This window comes from Hydra vulgaris, chromosome 12 (genome assembly GCF_038396675.1).
Source record: "Hydra vulgaris chromosome 12, alternate assembly HydraT2T_AEP".
NCBI classification, from domain to species: domain Eukaryota; kingdom Metazoa; phylum Cnidaria; class Hydrozoa; order Anthoathecata; family Hydridae; genus Hydra; species Hydra vulgaris.
Genome location: NC_088931.1, coordinates 80132290 through 80153383, shown reverse-complemented (window position 1 = coordinate 80153383; position 21094 = coordinate 80132290). Strand labels below are relative to the sequence as shown.

General features: G+C 27.1%; 1 protein-coding gene across 2 annotated transcripts in view; it reads right to left on the bottom strand.

The window, feature by feature from the left end:
* LOC100206247 (plasma membrane calcium-transporting ATPase 3) overlaps positions 1-20872 on the bottom strand; it is a 53350-nt gene extending 32478 nt beyond the window's left edge. For both annotated transcript variants that reach the window (XM_065814601.1, XM_065814602.1), the window contains exons 1-2: positions 19414-20872; positions 6142-6532 (exon numbers count right to left, since the gene is read on the bottom strand). In XM_065814601.1, the coding sequence (XP_065670673.1) occupies positions 6142-6532; positions 19414-20823 (1801 nt within the window). In that variant the 5' untranslated portion in view covers positions 20824-20872. The remainder of the gene's footprint in view (positions 1-6141; positions 6533-19413) is intronic.
* Between the last annotated feature and the right edge of the window lie 222 nt (positions 20873-21094).

Here is a 21094-nt window from a genome sequence, read left to right as displayed (position 1 = left end):
ATTGTTTATGCGACACAATGATCGCAAAAAGTGACCAACAGAGCCGTCCAGTTTTGTAGACCTGGGAGGTACACAGTGGTCCTGAAATGTCACTTTTGAGGCAAAAATCATATCTTCGCCGATTTTGAAGCTAAAAAGCAAAAATTTTTGGTGAATGTTCGTTATACTCTGGCCAACAATAACTATTATTGTAATGTTAGTTGTCATAGCTCTAAAGGACACACCAATAACATGAAACCAAGGACACATGAAATAATGAATAATAAACATGTGATACGTATTTCATATTTAATTTTCAATTTTCTATTAACTATAAAAAGTCACCAGCATGTATGAAACATTTTTATTGAATGAATAAATATCATACATGTGCAGAACGCCATGAACACATAGCATAATAGCTTACATTTAACATACTTATTTTAACATAATCATTTTTTGGAATACCTTTTATCTAAATATTCTCTGGAAGACAAATTACACATTTATTACATCTTAATAGATTGCATAAACATGTAGAGTAGCACACCAAGGACAAAAAATAGACCTAACATTTGACACAAGGACAACACCAAGGACAAAAAGTAGACACATGACAATATTTAAATTAATTTAATAATTTCCATGATTTATGTACACTTACAAATATTACGAATATTAATGTGTAGAACAAACAAACTCTAAAATAACACACCAAGGACACATGGCATAACATGTGACACTTTTTGCATTTACATTTAATTTTAGATCTATATGATAAAACTTATTTCCATAATACTGATTTTAATAGTTTGACTTTCTGGTCGATTAATAAACAAAATTATCAAGGACACATATTTTATAATTACCTAGACATGAATATTTTATGCATATGGGAGCACAACAACAACATACGACTACTTAAAAAGAACGCACAACTTTGGTTTTACACTGAGATTATAAATAAAAATAAATTGTCATTAATATTTCTAAATTTTTTTTTCTTCACTAAACTGAGCTATTTAAAAATACATAACTATAAAGGGTTTGATTTTTTAAAAAACAACAATAAAACAGGTGTCAAATCTCTACTTAAAATATATGTGCTAATGTAAACATGCAGCTTTTTACAAATTTCTTTAAATAAAGTAAATCTATTTCGGACCCATATTATCAATACTACAATAAGTAAAACAATAAAGAATATAATTGTATTACGAAAATTATAAAAAGAGGATCTAAACATTCTGCTGGAAGAGCAAGTTTCTTCTTTGATTCAGAACTTCACCTCATAGAAGTAATAAAGGGGTCTGATGAGCAGAGCAATCTTCGCATTACATCTTCATTACATCTTCATACTTTCCTGAGCTTCTTCAGATTAAAAACCAATTGGAACTGGCTTGTCTCTAACAACCTGGTGTGAATAGATAATCATCTTGTGCACTCCAGTTGGCATAGGATACCATTTAAAATGTGCTACATATGTCTTAAATGCATCTTTGCAATATATTTGTAATTTATCTGGATCAATTGGGTGCTTACAGGGCAATGCACAAAGAATAATGAAAAATCTTTTAACAAAGTCTTTATCAATTCCAAGTATTTCAGCAAAAATTTCATGGCTTCTAAATGCCCTTTTCGCTGTGTTTCCATCATTGGATGTACCAGTCCCCACTTTTTGGTACATCAACAATAAGTCCGAGTGCATCTTTAATTTTTTCCTGAATTTCTTTTTTTCAACTTGCAACTATTTTTTTCTTTTCAGGAGTGTTTGCATGAATAAATCTGCAATCATTGTATCCTGGTCTTCTTCTCTTTCCAATATGTAACAGACATTCAAAATAATGCATCCAGAGATGGAGTGTGAATTCCAAGGTCCAAAGACATCTGATTTGGTTATCTATTGTAAGCCATTACTAAGTTATTCATTTTTTTAGGATACAATATTAAGTGATTCTTATCAAGTTTGCAATATTCATATATTGCAAACTTGATAAGAATCACTTAATAGAGAGAGAGAGAGAGAGAGAGAGAGAGAGAGAGAGAGAGAGAGAGAGAGAGAGAGAGAGAAGAGAGGAGACTTTCCTATCAATCATAGTACATTCTAACTTGTGCTTGACTTGAAATAAATCTATGGTTGTTGCTCTGAGTTCAGTTGACATAAAAAAATCATATTCAGTTTAACAACTTGCTGATTTTCTTTAACATATTGCATTCGAACAGGGCAACAATATTGGGTTGAGGATGTTTTGGGGTTAGTCAAAAGAAAATTAGTCTCCTGTATTTTAAGTTGCACAGGTACTGTACACAAAAAAAAAACAAAGATTCTTCAACTGGAACTGGCAATCTGTCCTCTTCATTTATAGTTCTCTGTTTATAAACAGACTGTCCAGATGAGCCATTGAATCTGACTTTGCTTATAAGAAGAAGAATATTGTAAGGCTCAGGTAGTTTCAATTTATCCATAACTTTCCAAATTCTGTTTGTAGTATGATCCATTATTCCTTGAAGATTCACAGTAGCGCTGTAGTTTGATGTGACAATTCCAGAATCTGGAATGCAGTTACTTTTAGCTGTCACAATAAAATTATAGGCAGGGTATAACATGCAACTTTTATCTAAAGCCCCTTGACGGATAGTTTGGTAGTCAGTTCTACTCATTCTACAGTCTAACATTAAAGCTAAAGCTTCTGCTAAGTAGCTTTTAGAGCATGGTATATTACAGGATCCATCAGTTTTACTATCAATCAAATATTTGATAGCTTTGGCATCTTCAAATCGACTTTCTTTCTTGAGATTAAGAATAAGGGCATGAAACAGACTTTCAGTTGTAACACCTAACTTTTCAATAATCTCTGGTGATCTTCTTTTCGTTGTACATTTTTTATCATAACTTGCTGTTGAGATTTGTTTACAATAAATTCCATATTTACCCATTTCTCGTAACAATTTATAAACCTTCCTTTTTGTCTATCTGTCTCATTCCATTTCTTTTTAAAGTTTTTCATAAATTTTTAAATTAACTTCATCTGATTGTAGTTCGGATAACATTGAGAAATCAATATACAAACTTTGGTTTTTGCTTCCTTACTAATTAAACTTTCATATTTATTTTTATACCTTCCTTTAATTAAGTAATCGAAAATGTCTTTATTCCTCATATTTAAAACTAGTTTCACCGCCAAATAACTATTGAATATTATTAGTTTTGATTATTTTGTTTATTCGATTTTGTTTATTTGATTGTTTTATTTACATTTTGTTTTAGTCCACTTTTATATTAGAATAGTATAAAACTATTCTTGTATAAAAGGGGATCTCTGCTATTCATTATCACGGATAAAACTTATTAAAAAACATTGGGAGTGAAAGGGGGAGCCGCCTTTCAATTTAAGTAGATTATGTTTGGAATGACCCTATAGATACAAAAGCAAACAAAGGCAGCCAAAACTTTTCCAAAAATTTTCTATAAACAACATATTTTCAAACGCAAAAATTTCAAGGTGGGCGAAAATTTTCCTGGTGGATCAAAGTTTTTTTTTCAAACAATTTATAATAAAAAAGTATTAGGCAAACAGTTAATTGTGTCTCTTTTATAAAATTGTGTTTTTTAAATTATTTTATATTAATTTTCCATATTTTATAAGAATATTTAAAAAAAAAAAGATTTATCTAAGACATTGGCAGGAGTGAACATGTATAAAAGTTAGTAGACCCATTTTTTTTTTTTTTGCCCGAAAAATTTAAATTTCTTAAATTTTTTAACGTCAAACCCTCCCTAGACAAATTTTTTTTTAAATTACGGACCTTAAAAATCTAAATCTGGTTTTCACATAACATATATAATTTAACTTTTTAATCGTTTTTATTACAAAACAAATTTTTTTTTTGTATTTATGGTATGGTACTGGACCACTGTGAGGTGTGAAAATAAAAGCAGATTGTAGATGTCATTGGGTAAGAATCGTAAATGAATGTAAAGACTATTTTGTAGGAGGAATAAAATTTTAGGATTTAGAGATAGGGTAAACAATAACTCACACTCTAGTCATCCTAAGCAAATGATAAAACAATGGTCTATGAGTAAACAAGTCAATATAAATCAGCTGGTTTATTAATGGCAACCATGGCTAAAATTATCGCACCATACAAAAACAATAAAATAAGTAGATAACAAAATATTAGGTAAAATGGTAATAAATGATAGTTTAGGCAATATAAAAAGAAAAAATAGGCTAATAAATGCGGTACTATTTATGGTCTAAACTCTAGATAATAAATTGAAAACTGATAATCACCTGTGTAACATAAAAGTATATAAATGTCGCTAATGTAATAAATTCATAATGTAAAGCTCACAAAGTGTTAAAATTCATGGGCGTAAGAGGTAAAAAAATGTTAGTGCCATAATAACCAATTAGAATTTATCAATAGAAGAGACAAATGTCTACACATGCACGTATGTGCATGTATTAAAATAAACAAATTTAATGTATAGAAATAACACAAAGCAAATAGAAAATAGTAATTGATAATAAAAAGTGACCATTTCTTTTAAAGCTGTGACATGTCTTATAAATATAATAAATAAATACCATTCATAAACATTGAAACTAATTTAAGATGATTGTGGTTAGTACGAAAGTAGTTAGAAGAAAATATGGTAGAAAATGTGTTAACTCCAATAGTATGAGAAATATAAATCTTGTCTGATAAGTTGAGACAATAGCTATCACACAAAACTCAGAGTAATTAAAAAATGATTAGCCAGAGATAAAAAAAATACAAACATTAAACCAGTAGGCAGAGAATAGTGAGAAAATATAGATAAGACAAGATAAAACAGATAAGACAATAAATGCGATTATTTATTAATAGCTTATAACCACTGAAAAATGTAACATTAAAAAACAATATTGTTGACAAAACAACCAAAAGAATGTTAGTGAAGACTGTATAGTGCAAACCACAACAAACATAGGGATGTCAAATCAAGAAAATTAGATACAAACAAAAAAACTAAAAAATAAATGTATTTGTTTATGTGACACAATGATCGCAAAATGTGACTAATGGAGCCATCCAGTTACGTAGACCTGGGAGATGTGATAATACAAACTGTTTTAAATAAAACAAGAAAGGTTATAAAAAATAATTTAACTGGTAATTTCATTTATACAAAACATTTAAAATTATATTTGCGCTCATGTTCATAAACATTTAAAATCATTAATTAGACTCCTTTCTTTTTTTCTTTCGTTGTTTAAAACAATTTTCTTTCTTTGAAATCACTTTAATGAATAACTTTAACTAGTCTAACAGTAATTTCTAATGTTTGGGAGACTATACCTTTATGTATTTAAATAGCATAATTTTTTTTAAATAATTAATAAATAATAGTCAAATTAAATTTTGCGAGCAATTGTTTTTTTAATATTTAAAAATCAGCAACCATGATTTTTTTAAATTGAATAATTTCCAGACTTCTAATTCTCATCTGACTGTCATGATCTTAATTTAAACTCAGTGCAGTTTATTTAATTTATTAAAATCATTAAAAGCAACTTATTTGAAGTATTAATAAGCATTTTTTCAAATTAAAATTTTTGCATTTTATTATCTAAAACACTAATATACTTAAAGTTTAACACTTTAAATAAGATAATTAAAAAAATTAATTTGTGATAATGTTGCATAAATGTTTGAAAAAAGAAGGACGTAAATTAAGTCTAATAGGTAGACTGTTTAAAAATTATATCAAATCACATAAAAATTTGTGCCCTTACCTGCCCACAAATCCTATAACCTAAAAATCTCCCTTCTACTAGATGGTTAGGATCCATTAAATCAAAAAAAGATAATATTACCTCCCACCCCTCCCCCTTTTGGGATGGTCTGACTTTGCCCCTAAAATAAAGCAAATAAAAAATTGTTTGCTGATCATTTAAAGAATCTAGTAAAAATATTTTTCCCCCGATCTTTATAAGAAAAAAAACTTAAGACCCATGCGGGATTGCCACATGGCCTCTTGCGCCAGCACGCAACTAGTGATATGATAAAAAGATAAGCAAAACAAGTAAGCATATAAACAAAAATATTTCCAGATAAGAAACAGTTACTAAAAAATGAACTTCATTTAACAGAATTTCTAAACCAACTGACCTTGCTCAGAAGAAAAGTCTTTATAAGCAACACAAATAGTTCTTAATCCATTAGAAGCCATATTTTTAATTACAGTATATTTTAGATTTTCTTTTTGTTCTTGATCAAAATTCTCAATTCTTCCATTTTTATTCACAATTCTATTGCATTGTTCTAATAGTATTTCAGAAGCACCTTTAGAGAACATTCGATAACCACCCTCAGGCTTATTAATAACTGTTGACATAGATTTACGCAAGGAATTAAAAGTATATACACGCACAAACTTTTCTTGAGGAACTTCATCACGATAAGATTGATATGTTTTACCAAGTTCCAAAACAAAGGCAAGTAAAGCACATTCTGTTTTATTACCAATTTGATTAGGAAATCCATTAGGTGTTTCTGAAGGCTAAAGATAATATATAATTTTAATTTCTTTAATATAAGCATTTTTTCACAGAATAAACATTGAATATCCTTATTTATTAACTTAGTGCAAAAATGTTTTGAACAATTTTACTATCAACATTTTAGCAAAACTTTTATGACTAACAACAAAATTAAACATAAATTTTTTTCAAAAGATTGATCGAATTTATTAATACACAATCGAAAATTGGGTAAGCAATGTGGGTAAAGCAAAGTAATGTGAAAAAATGAAGAATTAAGCTTCAAATTTTATTTTTTTAAAGAAATAAAACTTTTGATTTTTTTTTCAAACTCTTTTTATAAATATATAAATAATGAGAAAAAATAATTTTAAAATAATTTTTCTCATTATTTATATATTTCTCATTATTTATATATTTAAAAAAATCTTTTCCTTATGAATAAAAACAAAAAAAAAAAGAGTAAACTAGTTAAATTTTAGTCATTAAGTTATCAAAAACAAGTTGAACTAAAAATTTGATTTTCTTGCATTTCTTGACTTTCTATCTTGCATAATTATCTAGAGCACCTCTAATGTACTGGTCTTCAACTTTTTTTTTGTGTGCGTATCAACTTGGTATCTAAAATATTATTCATATTTTCTTCAAGTTTTTCTGTGAAGTGTTGCAATATTTGATACAATTTCACCAGGATTCACTGATGCTGATTTTGAAGCTTACGAATCGTCCGATTATGATGCTGACTGATGTTAGATAATTATAAGCGTTGGAAAGAAAATAATAAAGCAGATTAGGTTGAGGATAATGAAACAAGTCGGTTTGAAACTGGCTTGGATGAAGATAATAAATTAAACTTTGATTAAAGATGGTACTTAAAATTTTCAAGTTCAATTTTTGTTTTTCTCCTATAAATATGTCAAATTTTGATCGATCAATTTTGCTAATATAACTTTGAAACAAACAAGAGTTTTGAAATCTAGCATTTATTTTTTTTGTTTTTTTATGTGTTTTTTTTATATTCAGAATTCAATTTGACAAAACAATTATAATCGGTATGGATATGTTTGTAGATGTAAAAGTTTTTTGTTTAATCATTCAAGAGAATGATTAAACAAAAAGAAAACTCCATTGTTATGTAAAACCTTAACATCTTTCTTGTTTTAGTATTAAATGAAAACAGACTCTAATACTGATGATGATACCAATTAACCCCAACTGTTGCAATAACATATGCAAAGGTTCCTTTGAATTTCCAATTGACTTATTTGATAAGCACTGAAACAAAAACCAATTCATTTAGCATGGTTGCTAAGTTCTACCATATGATTGGACTTTCTTGTGTGCATGCTTATGAAGTTTTTTTGCCATTAAATATGTTTTATGCTTCTAAAGCTTTATTAAGTAATATTTTCCTTTTTGGACTTGTTTCGCTGAAAAATGGAATTGCTGTTGGAATCGGAATTTGAAATGGAATTAAAGTGTAAGTTGTTTACATTTTACAAATGTTAGTACAAGTTATTTTTGTTTGAAAAAAATTAGGATTCATTTACATTAAATTTGTTTATTGACATTAAATAATCTGAAATTTGTGAAATAATTTAATTTTTGAAAAATTTTAATTTTTTGTTTAAAAAAAGTAGATAGTTAAAATTTTTTTCTTTTAAAAAATTAAATTAAAAATACTTTAAAAAAAATTTTGAACTTTTTCCCATCTTTCAAACAATTAAAGTAAAAAGTTTAAGTGAAAAAATTCAAGTAAATTTAAAGTAAAAAAAATTTAAGCAAATTTAAGTAAAAAAAACAATATTAACTTGACATTTTATTGGCAAAATCAAAAATGACCAAGAAAGAGTGTATTTATATTTATATATGTATATGTATATATATATATATATATATATATATATATATATATATATATATATATATATATATATATATATATATATATATATATAATTTGTTGTCTTTGGGAAGAGCAGAAGGAAAAAAGTGATTCTTACGCCAACACATACGTCACTTTTAATTACTTTTGACTTTCGTCCAACATTTGCGTGTTGGACGAAAGTAAAAACCATTAATTTAATTACAAATAAATTGTTTTTAAAAAAAACCACAAAAACGCAAATTTAATTGACCAGAATGTTTTAAAAACATTATGAATGTTTTTAACAATATAAACAATGTCTTAATTTTTATTTTTTTTAATAAAATGTTTTTATTTTTTTAATAAAATGTTTTTATTTTTATTTTTTTTTACTGTAAATCACGCGCGTAGTGTTGCTACATCAACTATCTTATAGCCTGACTCGCAAGGGAGTGCTGCTACATCGACTGACAAATAGCCTGACCCGCAAGGGAGTGTTGCTACATCGACTGAGGGTTTGGTTGGGGCAGGCAGTCTATCAATTAATAAAAAAAAATAATTCCGGTCTTGCATTTTAATTTTTACTTTTTGTCAACAAAATATGAAAAAAACTTTAGGACAACATCTATGGGTTGTATATATATATATATATATATGTATAAATATATATATATATATATTTGTATATATATTTGTATATATATAAATACATATACAGGGTGATTTAATCAAAAGTATAAACTTTAAATTAACATAATTAATTTTTTGATTGCAAATACATTACATGCGATAGTACATTTTAAAGCTCATTAAAAAGGAAATTTAATGTTAATAATTTCAAAAAAATTAAAATAACAGCATAGCCATGAGATACGATATTCAAAAACGCATATTTTTAATAAAAAAATTGGTCGAGTTGAAGAGCGTAAGCCTGGTTCAGAGAGCTTATAGAAGTAAATTTAAGAACAGACCATGTCCAACGGCAACAGCTATCACAAAATTATCTAAAAAATTTGATACAACCGGAACAATACTTGATTTGCCACCAAAACCGAGGAATGAGCGAGACATTTGAATTAATGCCAGAAATAAGCTGAAAGTACTCTTGTTCGAAGATCCTACTTTGTCGATCAGAAAAGCCTCAGTTGATGTTGAAATTTCATACAGCCTTTGGTGTGATATTCTTCTCAAAGATTTACAACTCAAACCGTATAAATACCAGAGTGCTCATCAACTATTGCCACTTGATTATGAAAAAAGGGTCATTTTTGCTCAATGGTGGCTGGACTTGGAAAAGGATGTTCACAAATGGTTGATCACTACAGATGAAGCCTATTTTTACCTTACTGAGTCGATCAACAAGCAAAATAACAGAATGTGGCTGAATGAGAGACCTGAGGATTGGATAGAGAAACCGTTGCACGATGCGAAAGTTTTGGTTTGGTGTGCCATTTCCTGCCGAAAAATCTACGGACACTACTTTTTTGAAGGAGCGGTAAATCAGCACAATTACCTGGATATGCTTAAAAATTTTTTCTGGCCTAAGCACTATAGAATTTAGAGTCACAAAAAATACTACTTTCAACAAGATGGGGCTACTCCGCATACGGCTAATATGGTTCAAGAGTGGTTACAAAGTAAATTTGGGGAGAAATTCATTACCAAGCAACAATGGCCTCCACGATCACCAGACCTCAATCCATGTGATTATTTCCTATGGGGTTATCTTAAGTCTAAAGTTTATAAGCCATTACCGAAGACTTTGGATGATTTAAAAGAGAACATCACGAGAGAAATCCAAAAAATAAACACTTCGGCTTTGGAATCAACGTTTTTGAATTTTACAAAAGATGTCATTTATTAATTGAAAAAAATGGAGGTCATATTGATAAAAAATAACAAATAAATTCTTATCACTCAATTTCCTTTTAATTTATCTTTAAAATGGTGTATCGGACTTAATAATCTGATTTGATCTACAATTTTTATTCAATTTTAAAGTTTATACTTTTGATTAAATCACCCTGTATATTGTATATATATTGTATAAATACATATATATTTGTATATACATATATATATATATATATATATATATATATATATATATATATATATATATATATATATATATATATATATATATATATATATATATATATATATATATATATATATATGTACAAATAAATATATCAGGCCTTGTGATAAAGCAGGAGCGATCACTCTGCCCGTAAATGATCTTCTGCGCACGACAAATAGCGCTTGCTAGTTTCGTTACGAGAATAAAAAATTGCGCTCGCCTGAAGGACTTGAGAGGAAGAAAATTATAAGTTGTGTTTTAGAAAATATTTTTATTAAAAATTTTTTCCCCAAGTCAAAATATGTTTAAACAGTTTACATATTGTACTTCAATTTTAGTTTATGCGGCATAAGTTTAAATAAAAAATGATTTATTTCTTTTATTTAAAAGCTAAATCCAGCATGTTTTTTTTAAATTCCAATAAAACTTTATCATATTATCTGCTTAATCTTACCCTGATTAAGTCGAACCATTCGCTAACTCTTATAGCTTTTTAGGGTCCATTTGACAAAAACTTCGCTTAACTAGAACTTTTACTTTGAATTTCATAAAAGTCCATGTAATAAAATATCAAAACTTGCAACACTTCATTGAAAATTCCAAACTTAAATGTTAATCATTTTTTTCTTCTTCTTCTCTCGGCAAATACTAGACCATATAAATACTAAAGTTTATATAAATATGAAAGGATATTGTATGCCAGCATCTGAATAAATAGCAGACATATGTTTATATCTATAATATGTATGCATAAAGCGCATCTCAGAAGTTTTTATTCCTTCTGAACTGAAAGTTTGGAAGCTTTTATTCCTACTTTTCAATTTTAAGTCAAACCTCACTCTACTCCATATTTTTCACCATCTTGAGCAGTTGCTTTATTAGCCATTTATTTCATCTTTTTTACAAGAACATCTCTCTTAAAAACCAATGTTGTTTTATTATTCCAAGAAGCCAATGTAAAAAGGTACCGTCTAATGTTAAGCTCTGTTATTCTCAGTTAACTAAGTCTTGTATCTTATATCAAATGTTAGGTTCTAGAAACTTTTGGTTAGTCTTCAACAATGTCATTAACTAAAGTAAGTTTAACATTTAATCTTATTAATTATATAATATTTAATATTTAATTTTTAAAAAGTGCTAAGTGGTTCCAATTTTTTAAAACTCAAGAAAACACTTTGACCTCTCCAGCTATCCTATGATTAGTCTTCACTCTGTTATTAGTTTCTTTATATAAAGGTTTTGAGATTATTAAATTGAGATACCACTAGGTATCTTGTGGTACCCTTAAATGTTTGCTCCTGTATTGTTTGTATCTACAATATCAATCTTCATGAAAATTTAATATCTAAAGTGGATCTACTTGTTGACGACTCAACTTTATACTCTTGTTTTGACAAAAAATCTTTTCTTTTTGATTGCTTAGAACAAGCAGCTAATTTTTATTCTGATCTCACTTCTGTAACAGCCTAAGGTTTGCTGTGGCTTATGGATTTAAATTCTGGACTTAAAATCTGCAATTTTTGTTAGACAACAAAACTCATTTATTTACTGCAAAAAAATATTACAATAATGTTGGTATTACTATATTGATGAATAACAACCCTCTTACTCTCAGACAAAGTCTAAAAGCACATTGTAAATGTAATGCGGTCATGGTGTAGTGGTAGAGTGGTCGCGTCATAAGTGAGAGGTATTAAGTTTGATCCTTACCACATCCCTGGTAATATCGCGCTTAACTTGTTTCTCTGAGCTGCGGCCTTGGTTGCCAAGGTTTGTGTCTCGGAGTTATATAGTTGAGAGAGTGTTATAACCACAATTAAGCAGCCTCCTCATCTGTAGTGGCATTTTCAGCCTTGGGGAGGTGAATTAACATATAAAAAAAATTATAAATTAGACCTGCTTTATCTGCCAAGCTTGAGTCACTCTCCCATTGTAGTAAGGTTACATTTCTTTCCTTTTTCTACAAGTATAATCATGATCAATGCTCGAACAAGCTATTATCTCTATTACGATAAACCAAAACTCACTCTTGCTTGTTTCTTATTCAATAAGTTGCATCCTTTTACTGTATCTGTCTTTTCATACCATAAAAACCTTTATTAATCCAGTTTTTTTCCTTGCACATAAAAAAACCTTACAACTATTAGCCATTTTCATATTTTTCTTATATATACAACCTACAATTAATCAAGTCTTCAGTTAACCATTTCCTAGTATTTTTACTTATTCTCTATTTTAAAGTAACTCATAACTTAATAGTGGCTGCTTGCTATCTTGTTGGAAATAAATTTGAGTTTAAAAATAAATGAAATTTAAACTTACTGTAAAACCAGATTTAACAGTAAATTTAATGTCTGAATTGGTCATGTGTAAATTGTACAGCAATAACAATGACTCTTACGGAATGCACTTTAAGGGATAGATGTGCAAAAGCAACTCCTCAAGCTTCATCGGTGGTAATGAAAGATATTCAAAAAAAGTGCATTCCATTTTAAAAACCGATATCGGATGCAACAACACTACTTAGTAGTGATACCACTGCGCTATCAATTTAGTTAAACCTTGCATTTATACTTTAAAAGTTCAATTAGATTTGTTAAGTTATAGCTTTATGAGCAGCTTTAAAAAAGAAATTACTTTCACAACTACATGCATGTTTTAATTTAGCATAAGTTACGCTACTTGTCTCAAAATATTTAAATCCTAGGTTTAAGCTCGTTTTCAGTGTGCACTGAAAACAAGCTTTTATTTGTGAAAAATCATCTAATTGAAATGTCAGTTGACTTTAAGCTATGCGAAATCACACCTTGTATAAATTATATAATTAACAACATTATTGAAAACTTAGCAATAAATTAACTTGACACTGTGTTTAATCAAGTTAAAGAAAAAAGAATCTGAAAAACAACAAAATTCTACATAAAAAAATGCATTGAAGATTGCATATTTACGGAAATGGGTATCTAAGTTTGTTTGCGAACCATAAACAGTGATGATCGCCCTCTAGAATAATGAAAAAATATATACATATTTTCCCTGTTCTTTTAGAGGCAGCTCAATCTGATTTATATAACTTCAAGCCGTTGCAAGGAAATAGAATGGGAGAATAGGATTTTTTATTTTTTGAAATATATACTATTTAAAAAAATACCTTAATTTAGATTTCCTTAAAATTTTGAATGGATTTGTGACTCAATTCAACGTGTGAATCAAGACCTGGTTCGATTCAAGATTTGATTTTTTTATTAATTTACCGATTTTAAAACCGATTGCATTTTAATATTTTTATCCTGCATTATGATAATAATTAAATAATAAACTTTATGTTTTACTGAGAACTTTTTTGAGAAAATGTTTATATTGATTTTCTTTACAGGCAAATTTGTTTATTCTTAAAATTATATTTACAAGCTTTAATTTAACAGCTGAATGTTTTTAGAATAATTTTATTTTGTGTTATTTTATTTATTGTTATACTTAAAAGTAACTAAAGCATCGTTATCTATATGTATTCAAGTATTGCCTGCTATATTTCTACACGATTGTTATTTGGATATCTAAACGACTAATAAGTTAATAAAGTAGCAGAATCAAATATATATTCAGAATGGCAGCAGCTTTGTTTGGAAAAAGTATTTCAATAAAATCACATAGCGGGGTTTGGAAATACTTTACTATTTCTCCTGAAGATGCCTTGATTGCAATATTTAGCACATGCAAACTGAAGATTACAAGAGGTTACAATATAGTCTTTCAACATAAGTCTTTTAAAATAAGTCTTTTAACACAACAAATATGTTGTTTTATATTAATACAAAACATAAAGAAATAGCATGCAAAGAGTTGAAACTTAATGAAGAAGAAAAAAAAAGGAGAGCAGAAATTGAACAAAATGTAGTCAAGAAAATCAAGTCAACCGAAGCCAGTTTATCAAAACAGTCCCAACAAACTTTATTTGAAACAGTTGAGAGAAAAAAGCCCTGGGACATTAATGATTCCAGGTCTATTTAATCTATTTAATAAGTCTATCGCAGGTTAATTAATAACTATATTGCAGAAATAATTGCGGTTGATATTCAACCTTTTTCTATAGTAGAAGACATTCGATTTCAAAGATTGCTTAACCATTTATGTCCTAACTATTGCATTTCAAGTAAAAAATACATTTTCAACAAAGTCAGACAAAACATCCAAAAAAGAAATAAATGGTGCTTCATACATTTCATTTACAACTGATGGATGGACATCTATCAACAGAAAATGCTCATTTCTTAGCTTGACAGCTTATTGGTTAATTAATGAATATCATCAATAATCGGCAATTCTTTGAGTTTGTCAACTTAATGTATGTAAAAATATATGTGAAGCAATTCAAAGTTCTATCAATGACTTATTTATTGGAACTTCAAAGGTACATTTAGCCGCTAGAGAAAATGCAGTTTATATGGTAGCTGGAATAAGAGAGTACAAAATATTATTGAAATAAGGTTACAACATTTTGCCGTATTTTTTACACACTTTGCAACTAGTGTTGAATGAAGCTGTATTTGCCCAGATATATATTAAAAATATATCAACAACTTGTAAAAACATAGTAACCCATTTTAAACATTCACCATTGTTTTTTGAAGCTTATAAATGTCAAACTCATTATCAAGTGCTAGATAATAGGTACAACATTACAACAAGATGGAACAATATTTTATGTTTGAAAGAATTTTTGAAATCGCATTTTATTGAAATCACATTTAGTTGTGATAATGACAATTCTAAGCTAAAGTCACTGGAAAACAATGAATGGATTATTTTAGAAAAATTACTACGATTTTCAAAAATGTTTAATATTTTAACAAATTTATTAGGTGAGTGTAAAGCAACTGCACTTGCTATAATTCCAACTGTACAAATTATAAAAACCATGCTGGTTCAAGCTGAAAAGTCTCCATTGCTTTTAGGATTAGGGACAACTTTAGAAGAATGTAAAAAATCAGCGAATGAAAGATTTGAAAAATATCTCAATGACAAAAATTTAGCCACATTTTTAGATCCAAGGTATAAAAATAATTTTTTTCTAAACGGAGAACCGGATAGTTATTTGAAAATATTAGTAAATGGTCTGTAGATTACTTAACAAGTCTTCAACAAAAAGATCATATGGAATTTCAACCTAAGGTCAGTTTGTCATCAAGTACAATAAATCTAGATATTATTTTTCAAAATGCTTTAAAAATTTTATTAAAAATAAAAGTACTTTAATTGAAAACACATCAATATCTGAAGTTCTGCAAGAAACAGAAAGCAAACATTATCTAAAATTGAAAAATAAAGTTTTAATTTATTTGAGCCAAGAGGTTATCTGCAACAAGATAGCCCTATGGTATGGTGGGGAGCAAAAAGAAATAACTTCCAGCAATTAGCTCCAATAGCTCAGAAGTATTTATCATGCCCTCCATCTTCTGTTGAAAGAAAACGGTTGTTCAGTTGTGGAGGACAAGTTTACTCTTTCTGATGAAATAGGTTAACTCTGAAAACAGGAGAAATGCTTATGTTTTACATTACAATCTTCGTATACACAATTTTAAATACTAAACATTGTTGCAATTGCTATTGGTGTTTTCTTTAGAATTTTAAAGTTATTATTTTTTTGGTATTTGATTTTGAAGTGCCTTATTTTATTTTATTTTGAGAATATATATATATTTTTTTGTTATTTCACCGCCCCAAGGCCGCGAAGGCCACTACAGATGAGGAGGCTACTTAATTGTGATTATAACCCTCTCTCAACTCTATAACTCTGAAACACGAACCTTGACAAACAAGGCCACTAAGCAGAGAAAAAAGTTGAGCGCGTTACTACCAGGGACATAGAAGGGCAATACCGCAGCGGAAAATCAAAAAGTAGTAAAATTTTATTCGCTTTTTCGTCAACTTTTAGCAAATGAATATTGATGTAGACACATAAAAGTTTATCTTAAATATACCTTTACTACCAAAATTTATTTATTTAAGTCATTTCTATGTTTAAATATTGTAAAATGTTATTTTAACCATAAGTTTATTTGCATAATTGGAATTAATTTAGCATGAAATTGGAGCTAACATGTTCAAATTGTTGTTGGTCAGATTTTATACTTTATAAAATATATAAATTTCAAGAAAATAACAAAAGAACTTTTGCAATTTTTAGGTAACGTAAGTTAACAAAAGCATGATAAAGTTTAGTTTTTTCCAAAATTTAGTTTTAAAACTTAAGTATTTAATAATATATGATTTTTTGTCAAAAATATTCATCAAGTTGTTTAGCAAGTGAATATAAAAAGATAAGTTTATATTTATCTTTTTATATTCACTTGCTAAACCTTTTTATAATTTCTGGTTAATTGACAAGATCTTGTTAACAGATTGATTTACATTTTCTAGGAAAAATTTAACAGCCACTTTTTTTGTTATAAATTCTTGAAAACAGATGCCATAAAGTTTTATAAATTTTATTTATTATTATTATGAAAAATTCTTGTAAAAAAATCTTTTTAAACAATATAACTATAAGAAATATTACTTAAGAAGTCAAAATAAAGTATTTGAAAAAGATTACTTTTCTTTATTATTTATTTCTTAAAACAAATTTATATATAACATAATCTTTTGTTTGGTTTTTTACAATTAAGTTTTTTTGTTTTGTTTTTATAAGTATTCAATGAACTATTTTAAATAAAGATTGTAAACTATTCATAGATATATTTTATCAGTTACCAATAAGACATGTGTAAACATAATTTGTAATCATAAATCATATTAACCTATTATTATATTAATAATATATTATTATATCAACGTGATTTGGAGTAAAAAGCAAAAAGTTTTAATTGCATGAATGAAAAAAAAGTTCTTAAACAAAAAAACTTTCTTAAAACAAAAAATCAATAAAAAAAAAGTTTTAGAGTTGCTTTTATTCATTTCAATTCAAAATGGAGACTTTCGAAAAATCTTTTATGTAATAAAATATTTTTAATATAGACTATGAACAATTTATACATAGACTTTATCAGTTACAAAGCAAATATTTGTAAACAAAATTTATGTTTAAATATAAAACTTATGTCAAAAAAACTTTTTATGATATTGAATTATAAAAATTGAATTATTGAGAAAGGAAAGATTTTAATCTAATTTGTGAAAAGAATTCTTTCAAAGCAAACAACATATTTTCATTTCTTATTCAAAAAAAACGAAGTTTGTGGTTGCGTTCACACATTTTATGTAAACATAAAAATTTTTGACTTTTTTTTTAAATTTCCCACCCCTTGCTTGCTGCTTTGCAATAAGGGGGTTTACATTAGTTCAAAATTGTATCTTTTGTACATTAGTTTGTAATTGTTTTATTTTTAACACAATATTTCTGATATTTAAATATTATCTCATAACACTCTCGTTCGGCAGCATTTAAAATAGTTTAATTTATTTACAGCTTAAGTTATATTTTAAAACTTAAGTTGCGGTTGTAATGTAATGTGCAAGAAAGACTTATTATGATATTTTTTTAATTATCATTTTTACTTAACATAATACTTTAAAAAGTAAAAGCAAAAGTGCAAATATTACAATATTTAAAACACTTTATATAGTTACAAAAAACTATTTAATACCATGCTCACACTGACAACAAAACACATTTTATTTTTAAAGCCTATTAAACTGTTAGTGTAAAAAGCTATACAAACAATAATAAAACAATATTGCTAAGTTTTTTTGTCAATATAAAAAGCTTGTGTTAATATAAAGCAAATTCACTGAGTTGTTTTTTCATTGTTTTATACAAATTATAACATAAAAAACATAAAACATAAAACGTTTTAAAATAAATCAAAAGTACATAAATAGAATAATACTAATTAAAAAAAAAGAATTAATGAAAACATTATCATTATAGTAGTTTTTCAAAAACATGCTCCATCTATAGACCAAACAAGTAAGATCAAATTAATAAATCAAACAGGTAAACTCAAAAAAAATAATAAACTTATTGGATACCACATTCCTACTAAATTATTGCTTCTTGATCAAGCATACTATCAAAATTTTTAATTATAACTAATTTTTTCATTCAAAGGGTTTTTAAGTTTATGTTTTCATTCAATATTAGCACTCAAATTGTTTTGCAATAAACTAAAGTCAGAAAAAAAAATTGAATTAGTAAATTGAATTATATTTCCATAAGTCTTATGCTTATCTATGCTTAAATAAAAAAAATAAAAAAATTTTTTAAACAGAATTGGAATAATTAAAATAAGCAAAATTTTTTTGAAAACTTGAAATAGAATTTTTTTTTTAATGAATTATTAAAAACAACTCACATATTTATATTTAAAAATTTTATTTGAAATTTCTTGTCAAGATAATTTATAGATACTTATTATGATAATTTATAGATACTTATTTTTATGACTCATTTTTGCAAGTAAATGTCTTTAAGTATGTTAAGTATATTTAACAATTAAGTAACATAACTGGAGCAACTTTTGGTTGTTTTGATTTAGTTTATAGATAAATTTACTGTGATGTACTTTATCCATAAAGTAAATCATATTAAGTTTAACTTTAAAATAGAAATAGGATATTATAGGTTTCCACGCAGATATTTAAAGTAGTTAAAATTCAAAAGCGTTTTATATTAAATGAAAATCTTGTGCAAAATAGCAAATGAACACACTTCTATTTATGTTAATGTTTAGCATGACATTATTATTTTTTTTAGAACAACTAAAATAAATTCTAAATTACAAAAGGAAAAAAAAAATCATTATGAAAACATTTTTTTTAGAAAAAAACTAATTGCAAAGGTGCGAAAAGCTATTGCGTTTTGTAATGGTGTTATGCTTAATTTGTGCCCTGTATATAAAACTAAAAACTAAATATATATAAAAATAAATAAGAAAAAATAAAAATTATACTTTTATTTGTGATCCTGAGTTGCTATTAATGGAGACAGATTGACAAAATAGTTCTAAAAAATCATTGTCGAGAGCATTAATTGTTGGAGTTCCATTAAAGTGAGTACATTGCATGTAACTTTCAACAACAGTCATTCGATTTGTTGTTAAAGTGCCTGTTTTATCTGAACAAATTACGGTTGCATTTCCCATTGTCTCACAAGCAGTCAAATGACGCACTAAATTATTGTCAAATAACATTTTTTTGATAGAATATGTTAAGGATATTGTTACAGCAAGTGGCAAACCTTCAGGGATTGCAACAACCATGATTGTTATTCCAACAATAATAGCATGAAGAAAATCTATTAAATGTTTTTTATCCCAAGATTTTTTTTCTACAGCATATGTTTGAATACAAAATCTTAAAATAATAATAAATGTAGTAATTACCCCAGCAGCTACACCAATCCACCCAATTAATACGGCCAACTTTGTTAATTTGATTTGTAAAACAGATTTTTCTTTCTCTTTATTTTGATTTTTTGATGTTTTTATATCTTCAGTAGACTCCTCTAATTTTATATGCACTTCATGAGTTTTTTCAGCAGCTCCTAACAAAAGCATTATACCACCTGACTTAGAATTAACTCCAACAGCTGTAATAATATATTTACCACTGCCTTCCATAACAAATGTACCAGATAACAATGCTGGACAACTTAAATTCTTTTTTACTAAATTTGACTCCCCTGTTAAGGAACTTTCATCAACTTTTAGATCATTTGCATTAAGTAAAATTCCATCAGCTGGAATTAAATCACCATAATTTAGGAAACAAATATCACCAACTACTAGCTCACTAACTTTTTGTTTAATAATATTTCCACTTCGTAATACATTTACAACTTGCTCATCATCAATCTTATTCTGTAGTTGTCTAAATTGTTTTTCTTTTTGCCAGTCATTTAGAGCAGCAACAAGTGAACATATAGCAACAGCAACTAAAATAGCAAATCCTTCAATCCAGCCAGTTTTAACATTATCAATAACCATTCCTAGCACAAAAGATATTATTGCACAAACAGATAATATTCGAAGTATTGGATCTCTAAGTGCTTCCCAAACTAGACAAAGAAATGTTTTTGGAGGTCTTGTTTCAATATAATTTCTACCAAAATTTTTTTTTCGATCTTCAATATCAGAATGGGTACCTAAAAGACCTTGACTAACAGAACTATTTAAAGCCTTTACAAGACCACTAATACCATTAAACTTTTCATTAATTGCAACTAATATATCATTTCTCTTCATTAGATCAACTAAATCTTGACAGGTGACAGAATACCGTGTTTTATCACAAACATCACTTTCGTCAATACCAACTTCTAAAGCATCAGTTAATTTAAGTTTATCATCATAGTCACCCATTATTATTTTTAACTTGCTAATTTATAGAAAGAAAAATTTTTATTAAAAAAATACATATAAATAAAAAATACAATAAATAAAAAATACTCACTCACAGATATATATATATATATATATATATATATATATATATATATATATATATATATATATATATATATATTTTGAATGTAGACATCATGTATGAGAGTATGTAAATTATTATTTTAAAAACATCGATAAATACAAATTTCTCTCAATACTAAATTCATTTTTTAATAGAAATATTTGC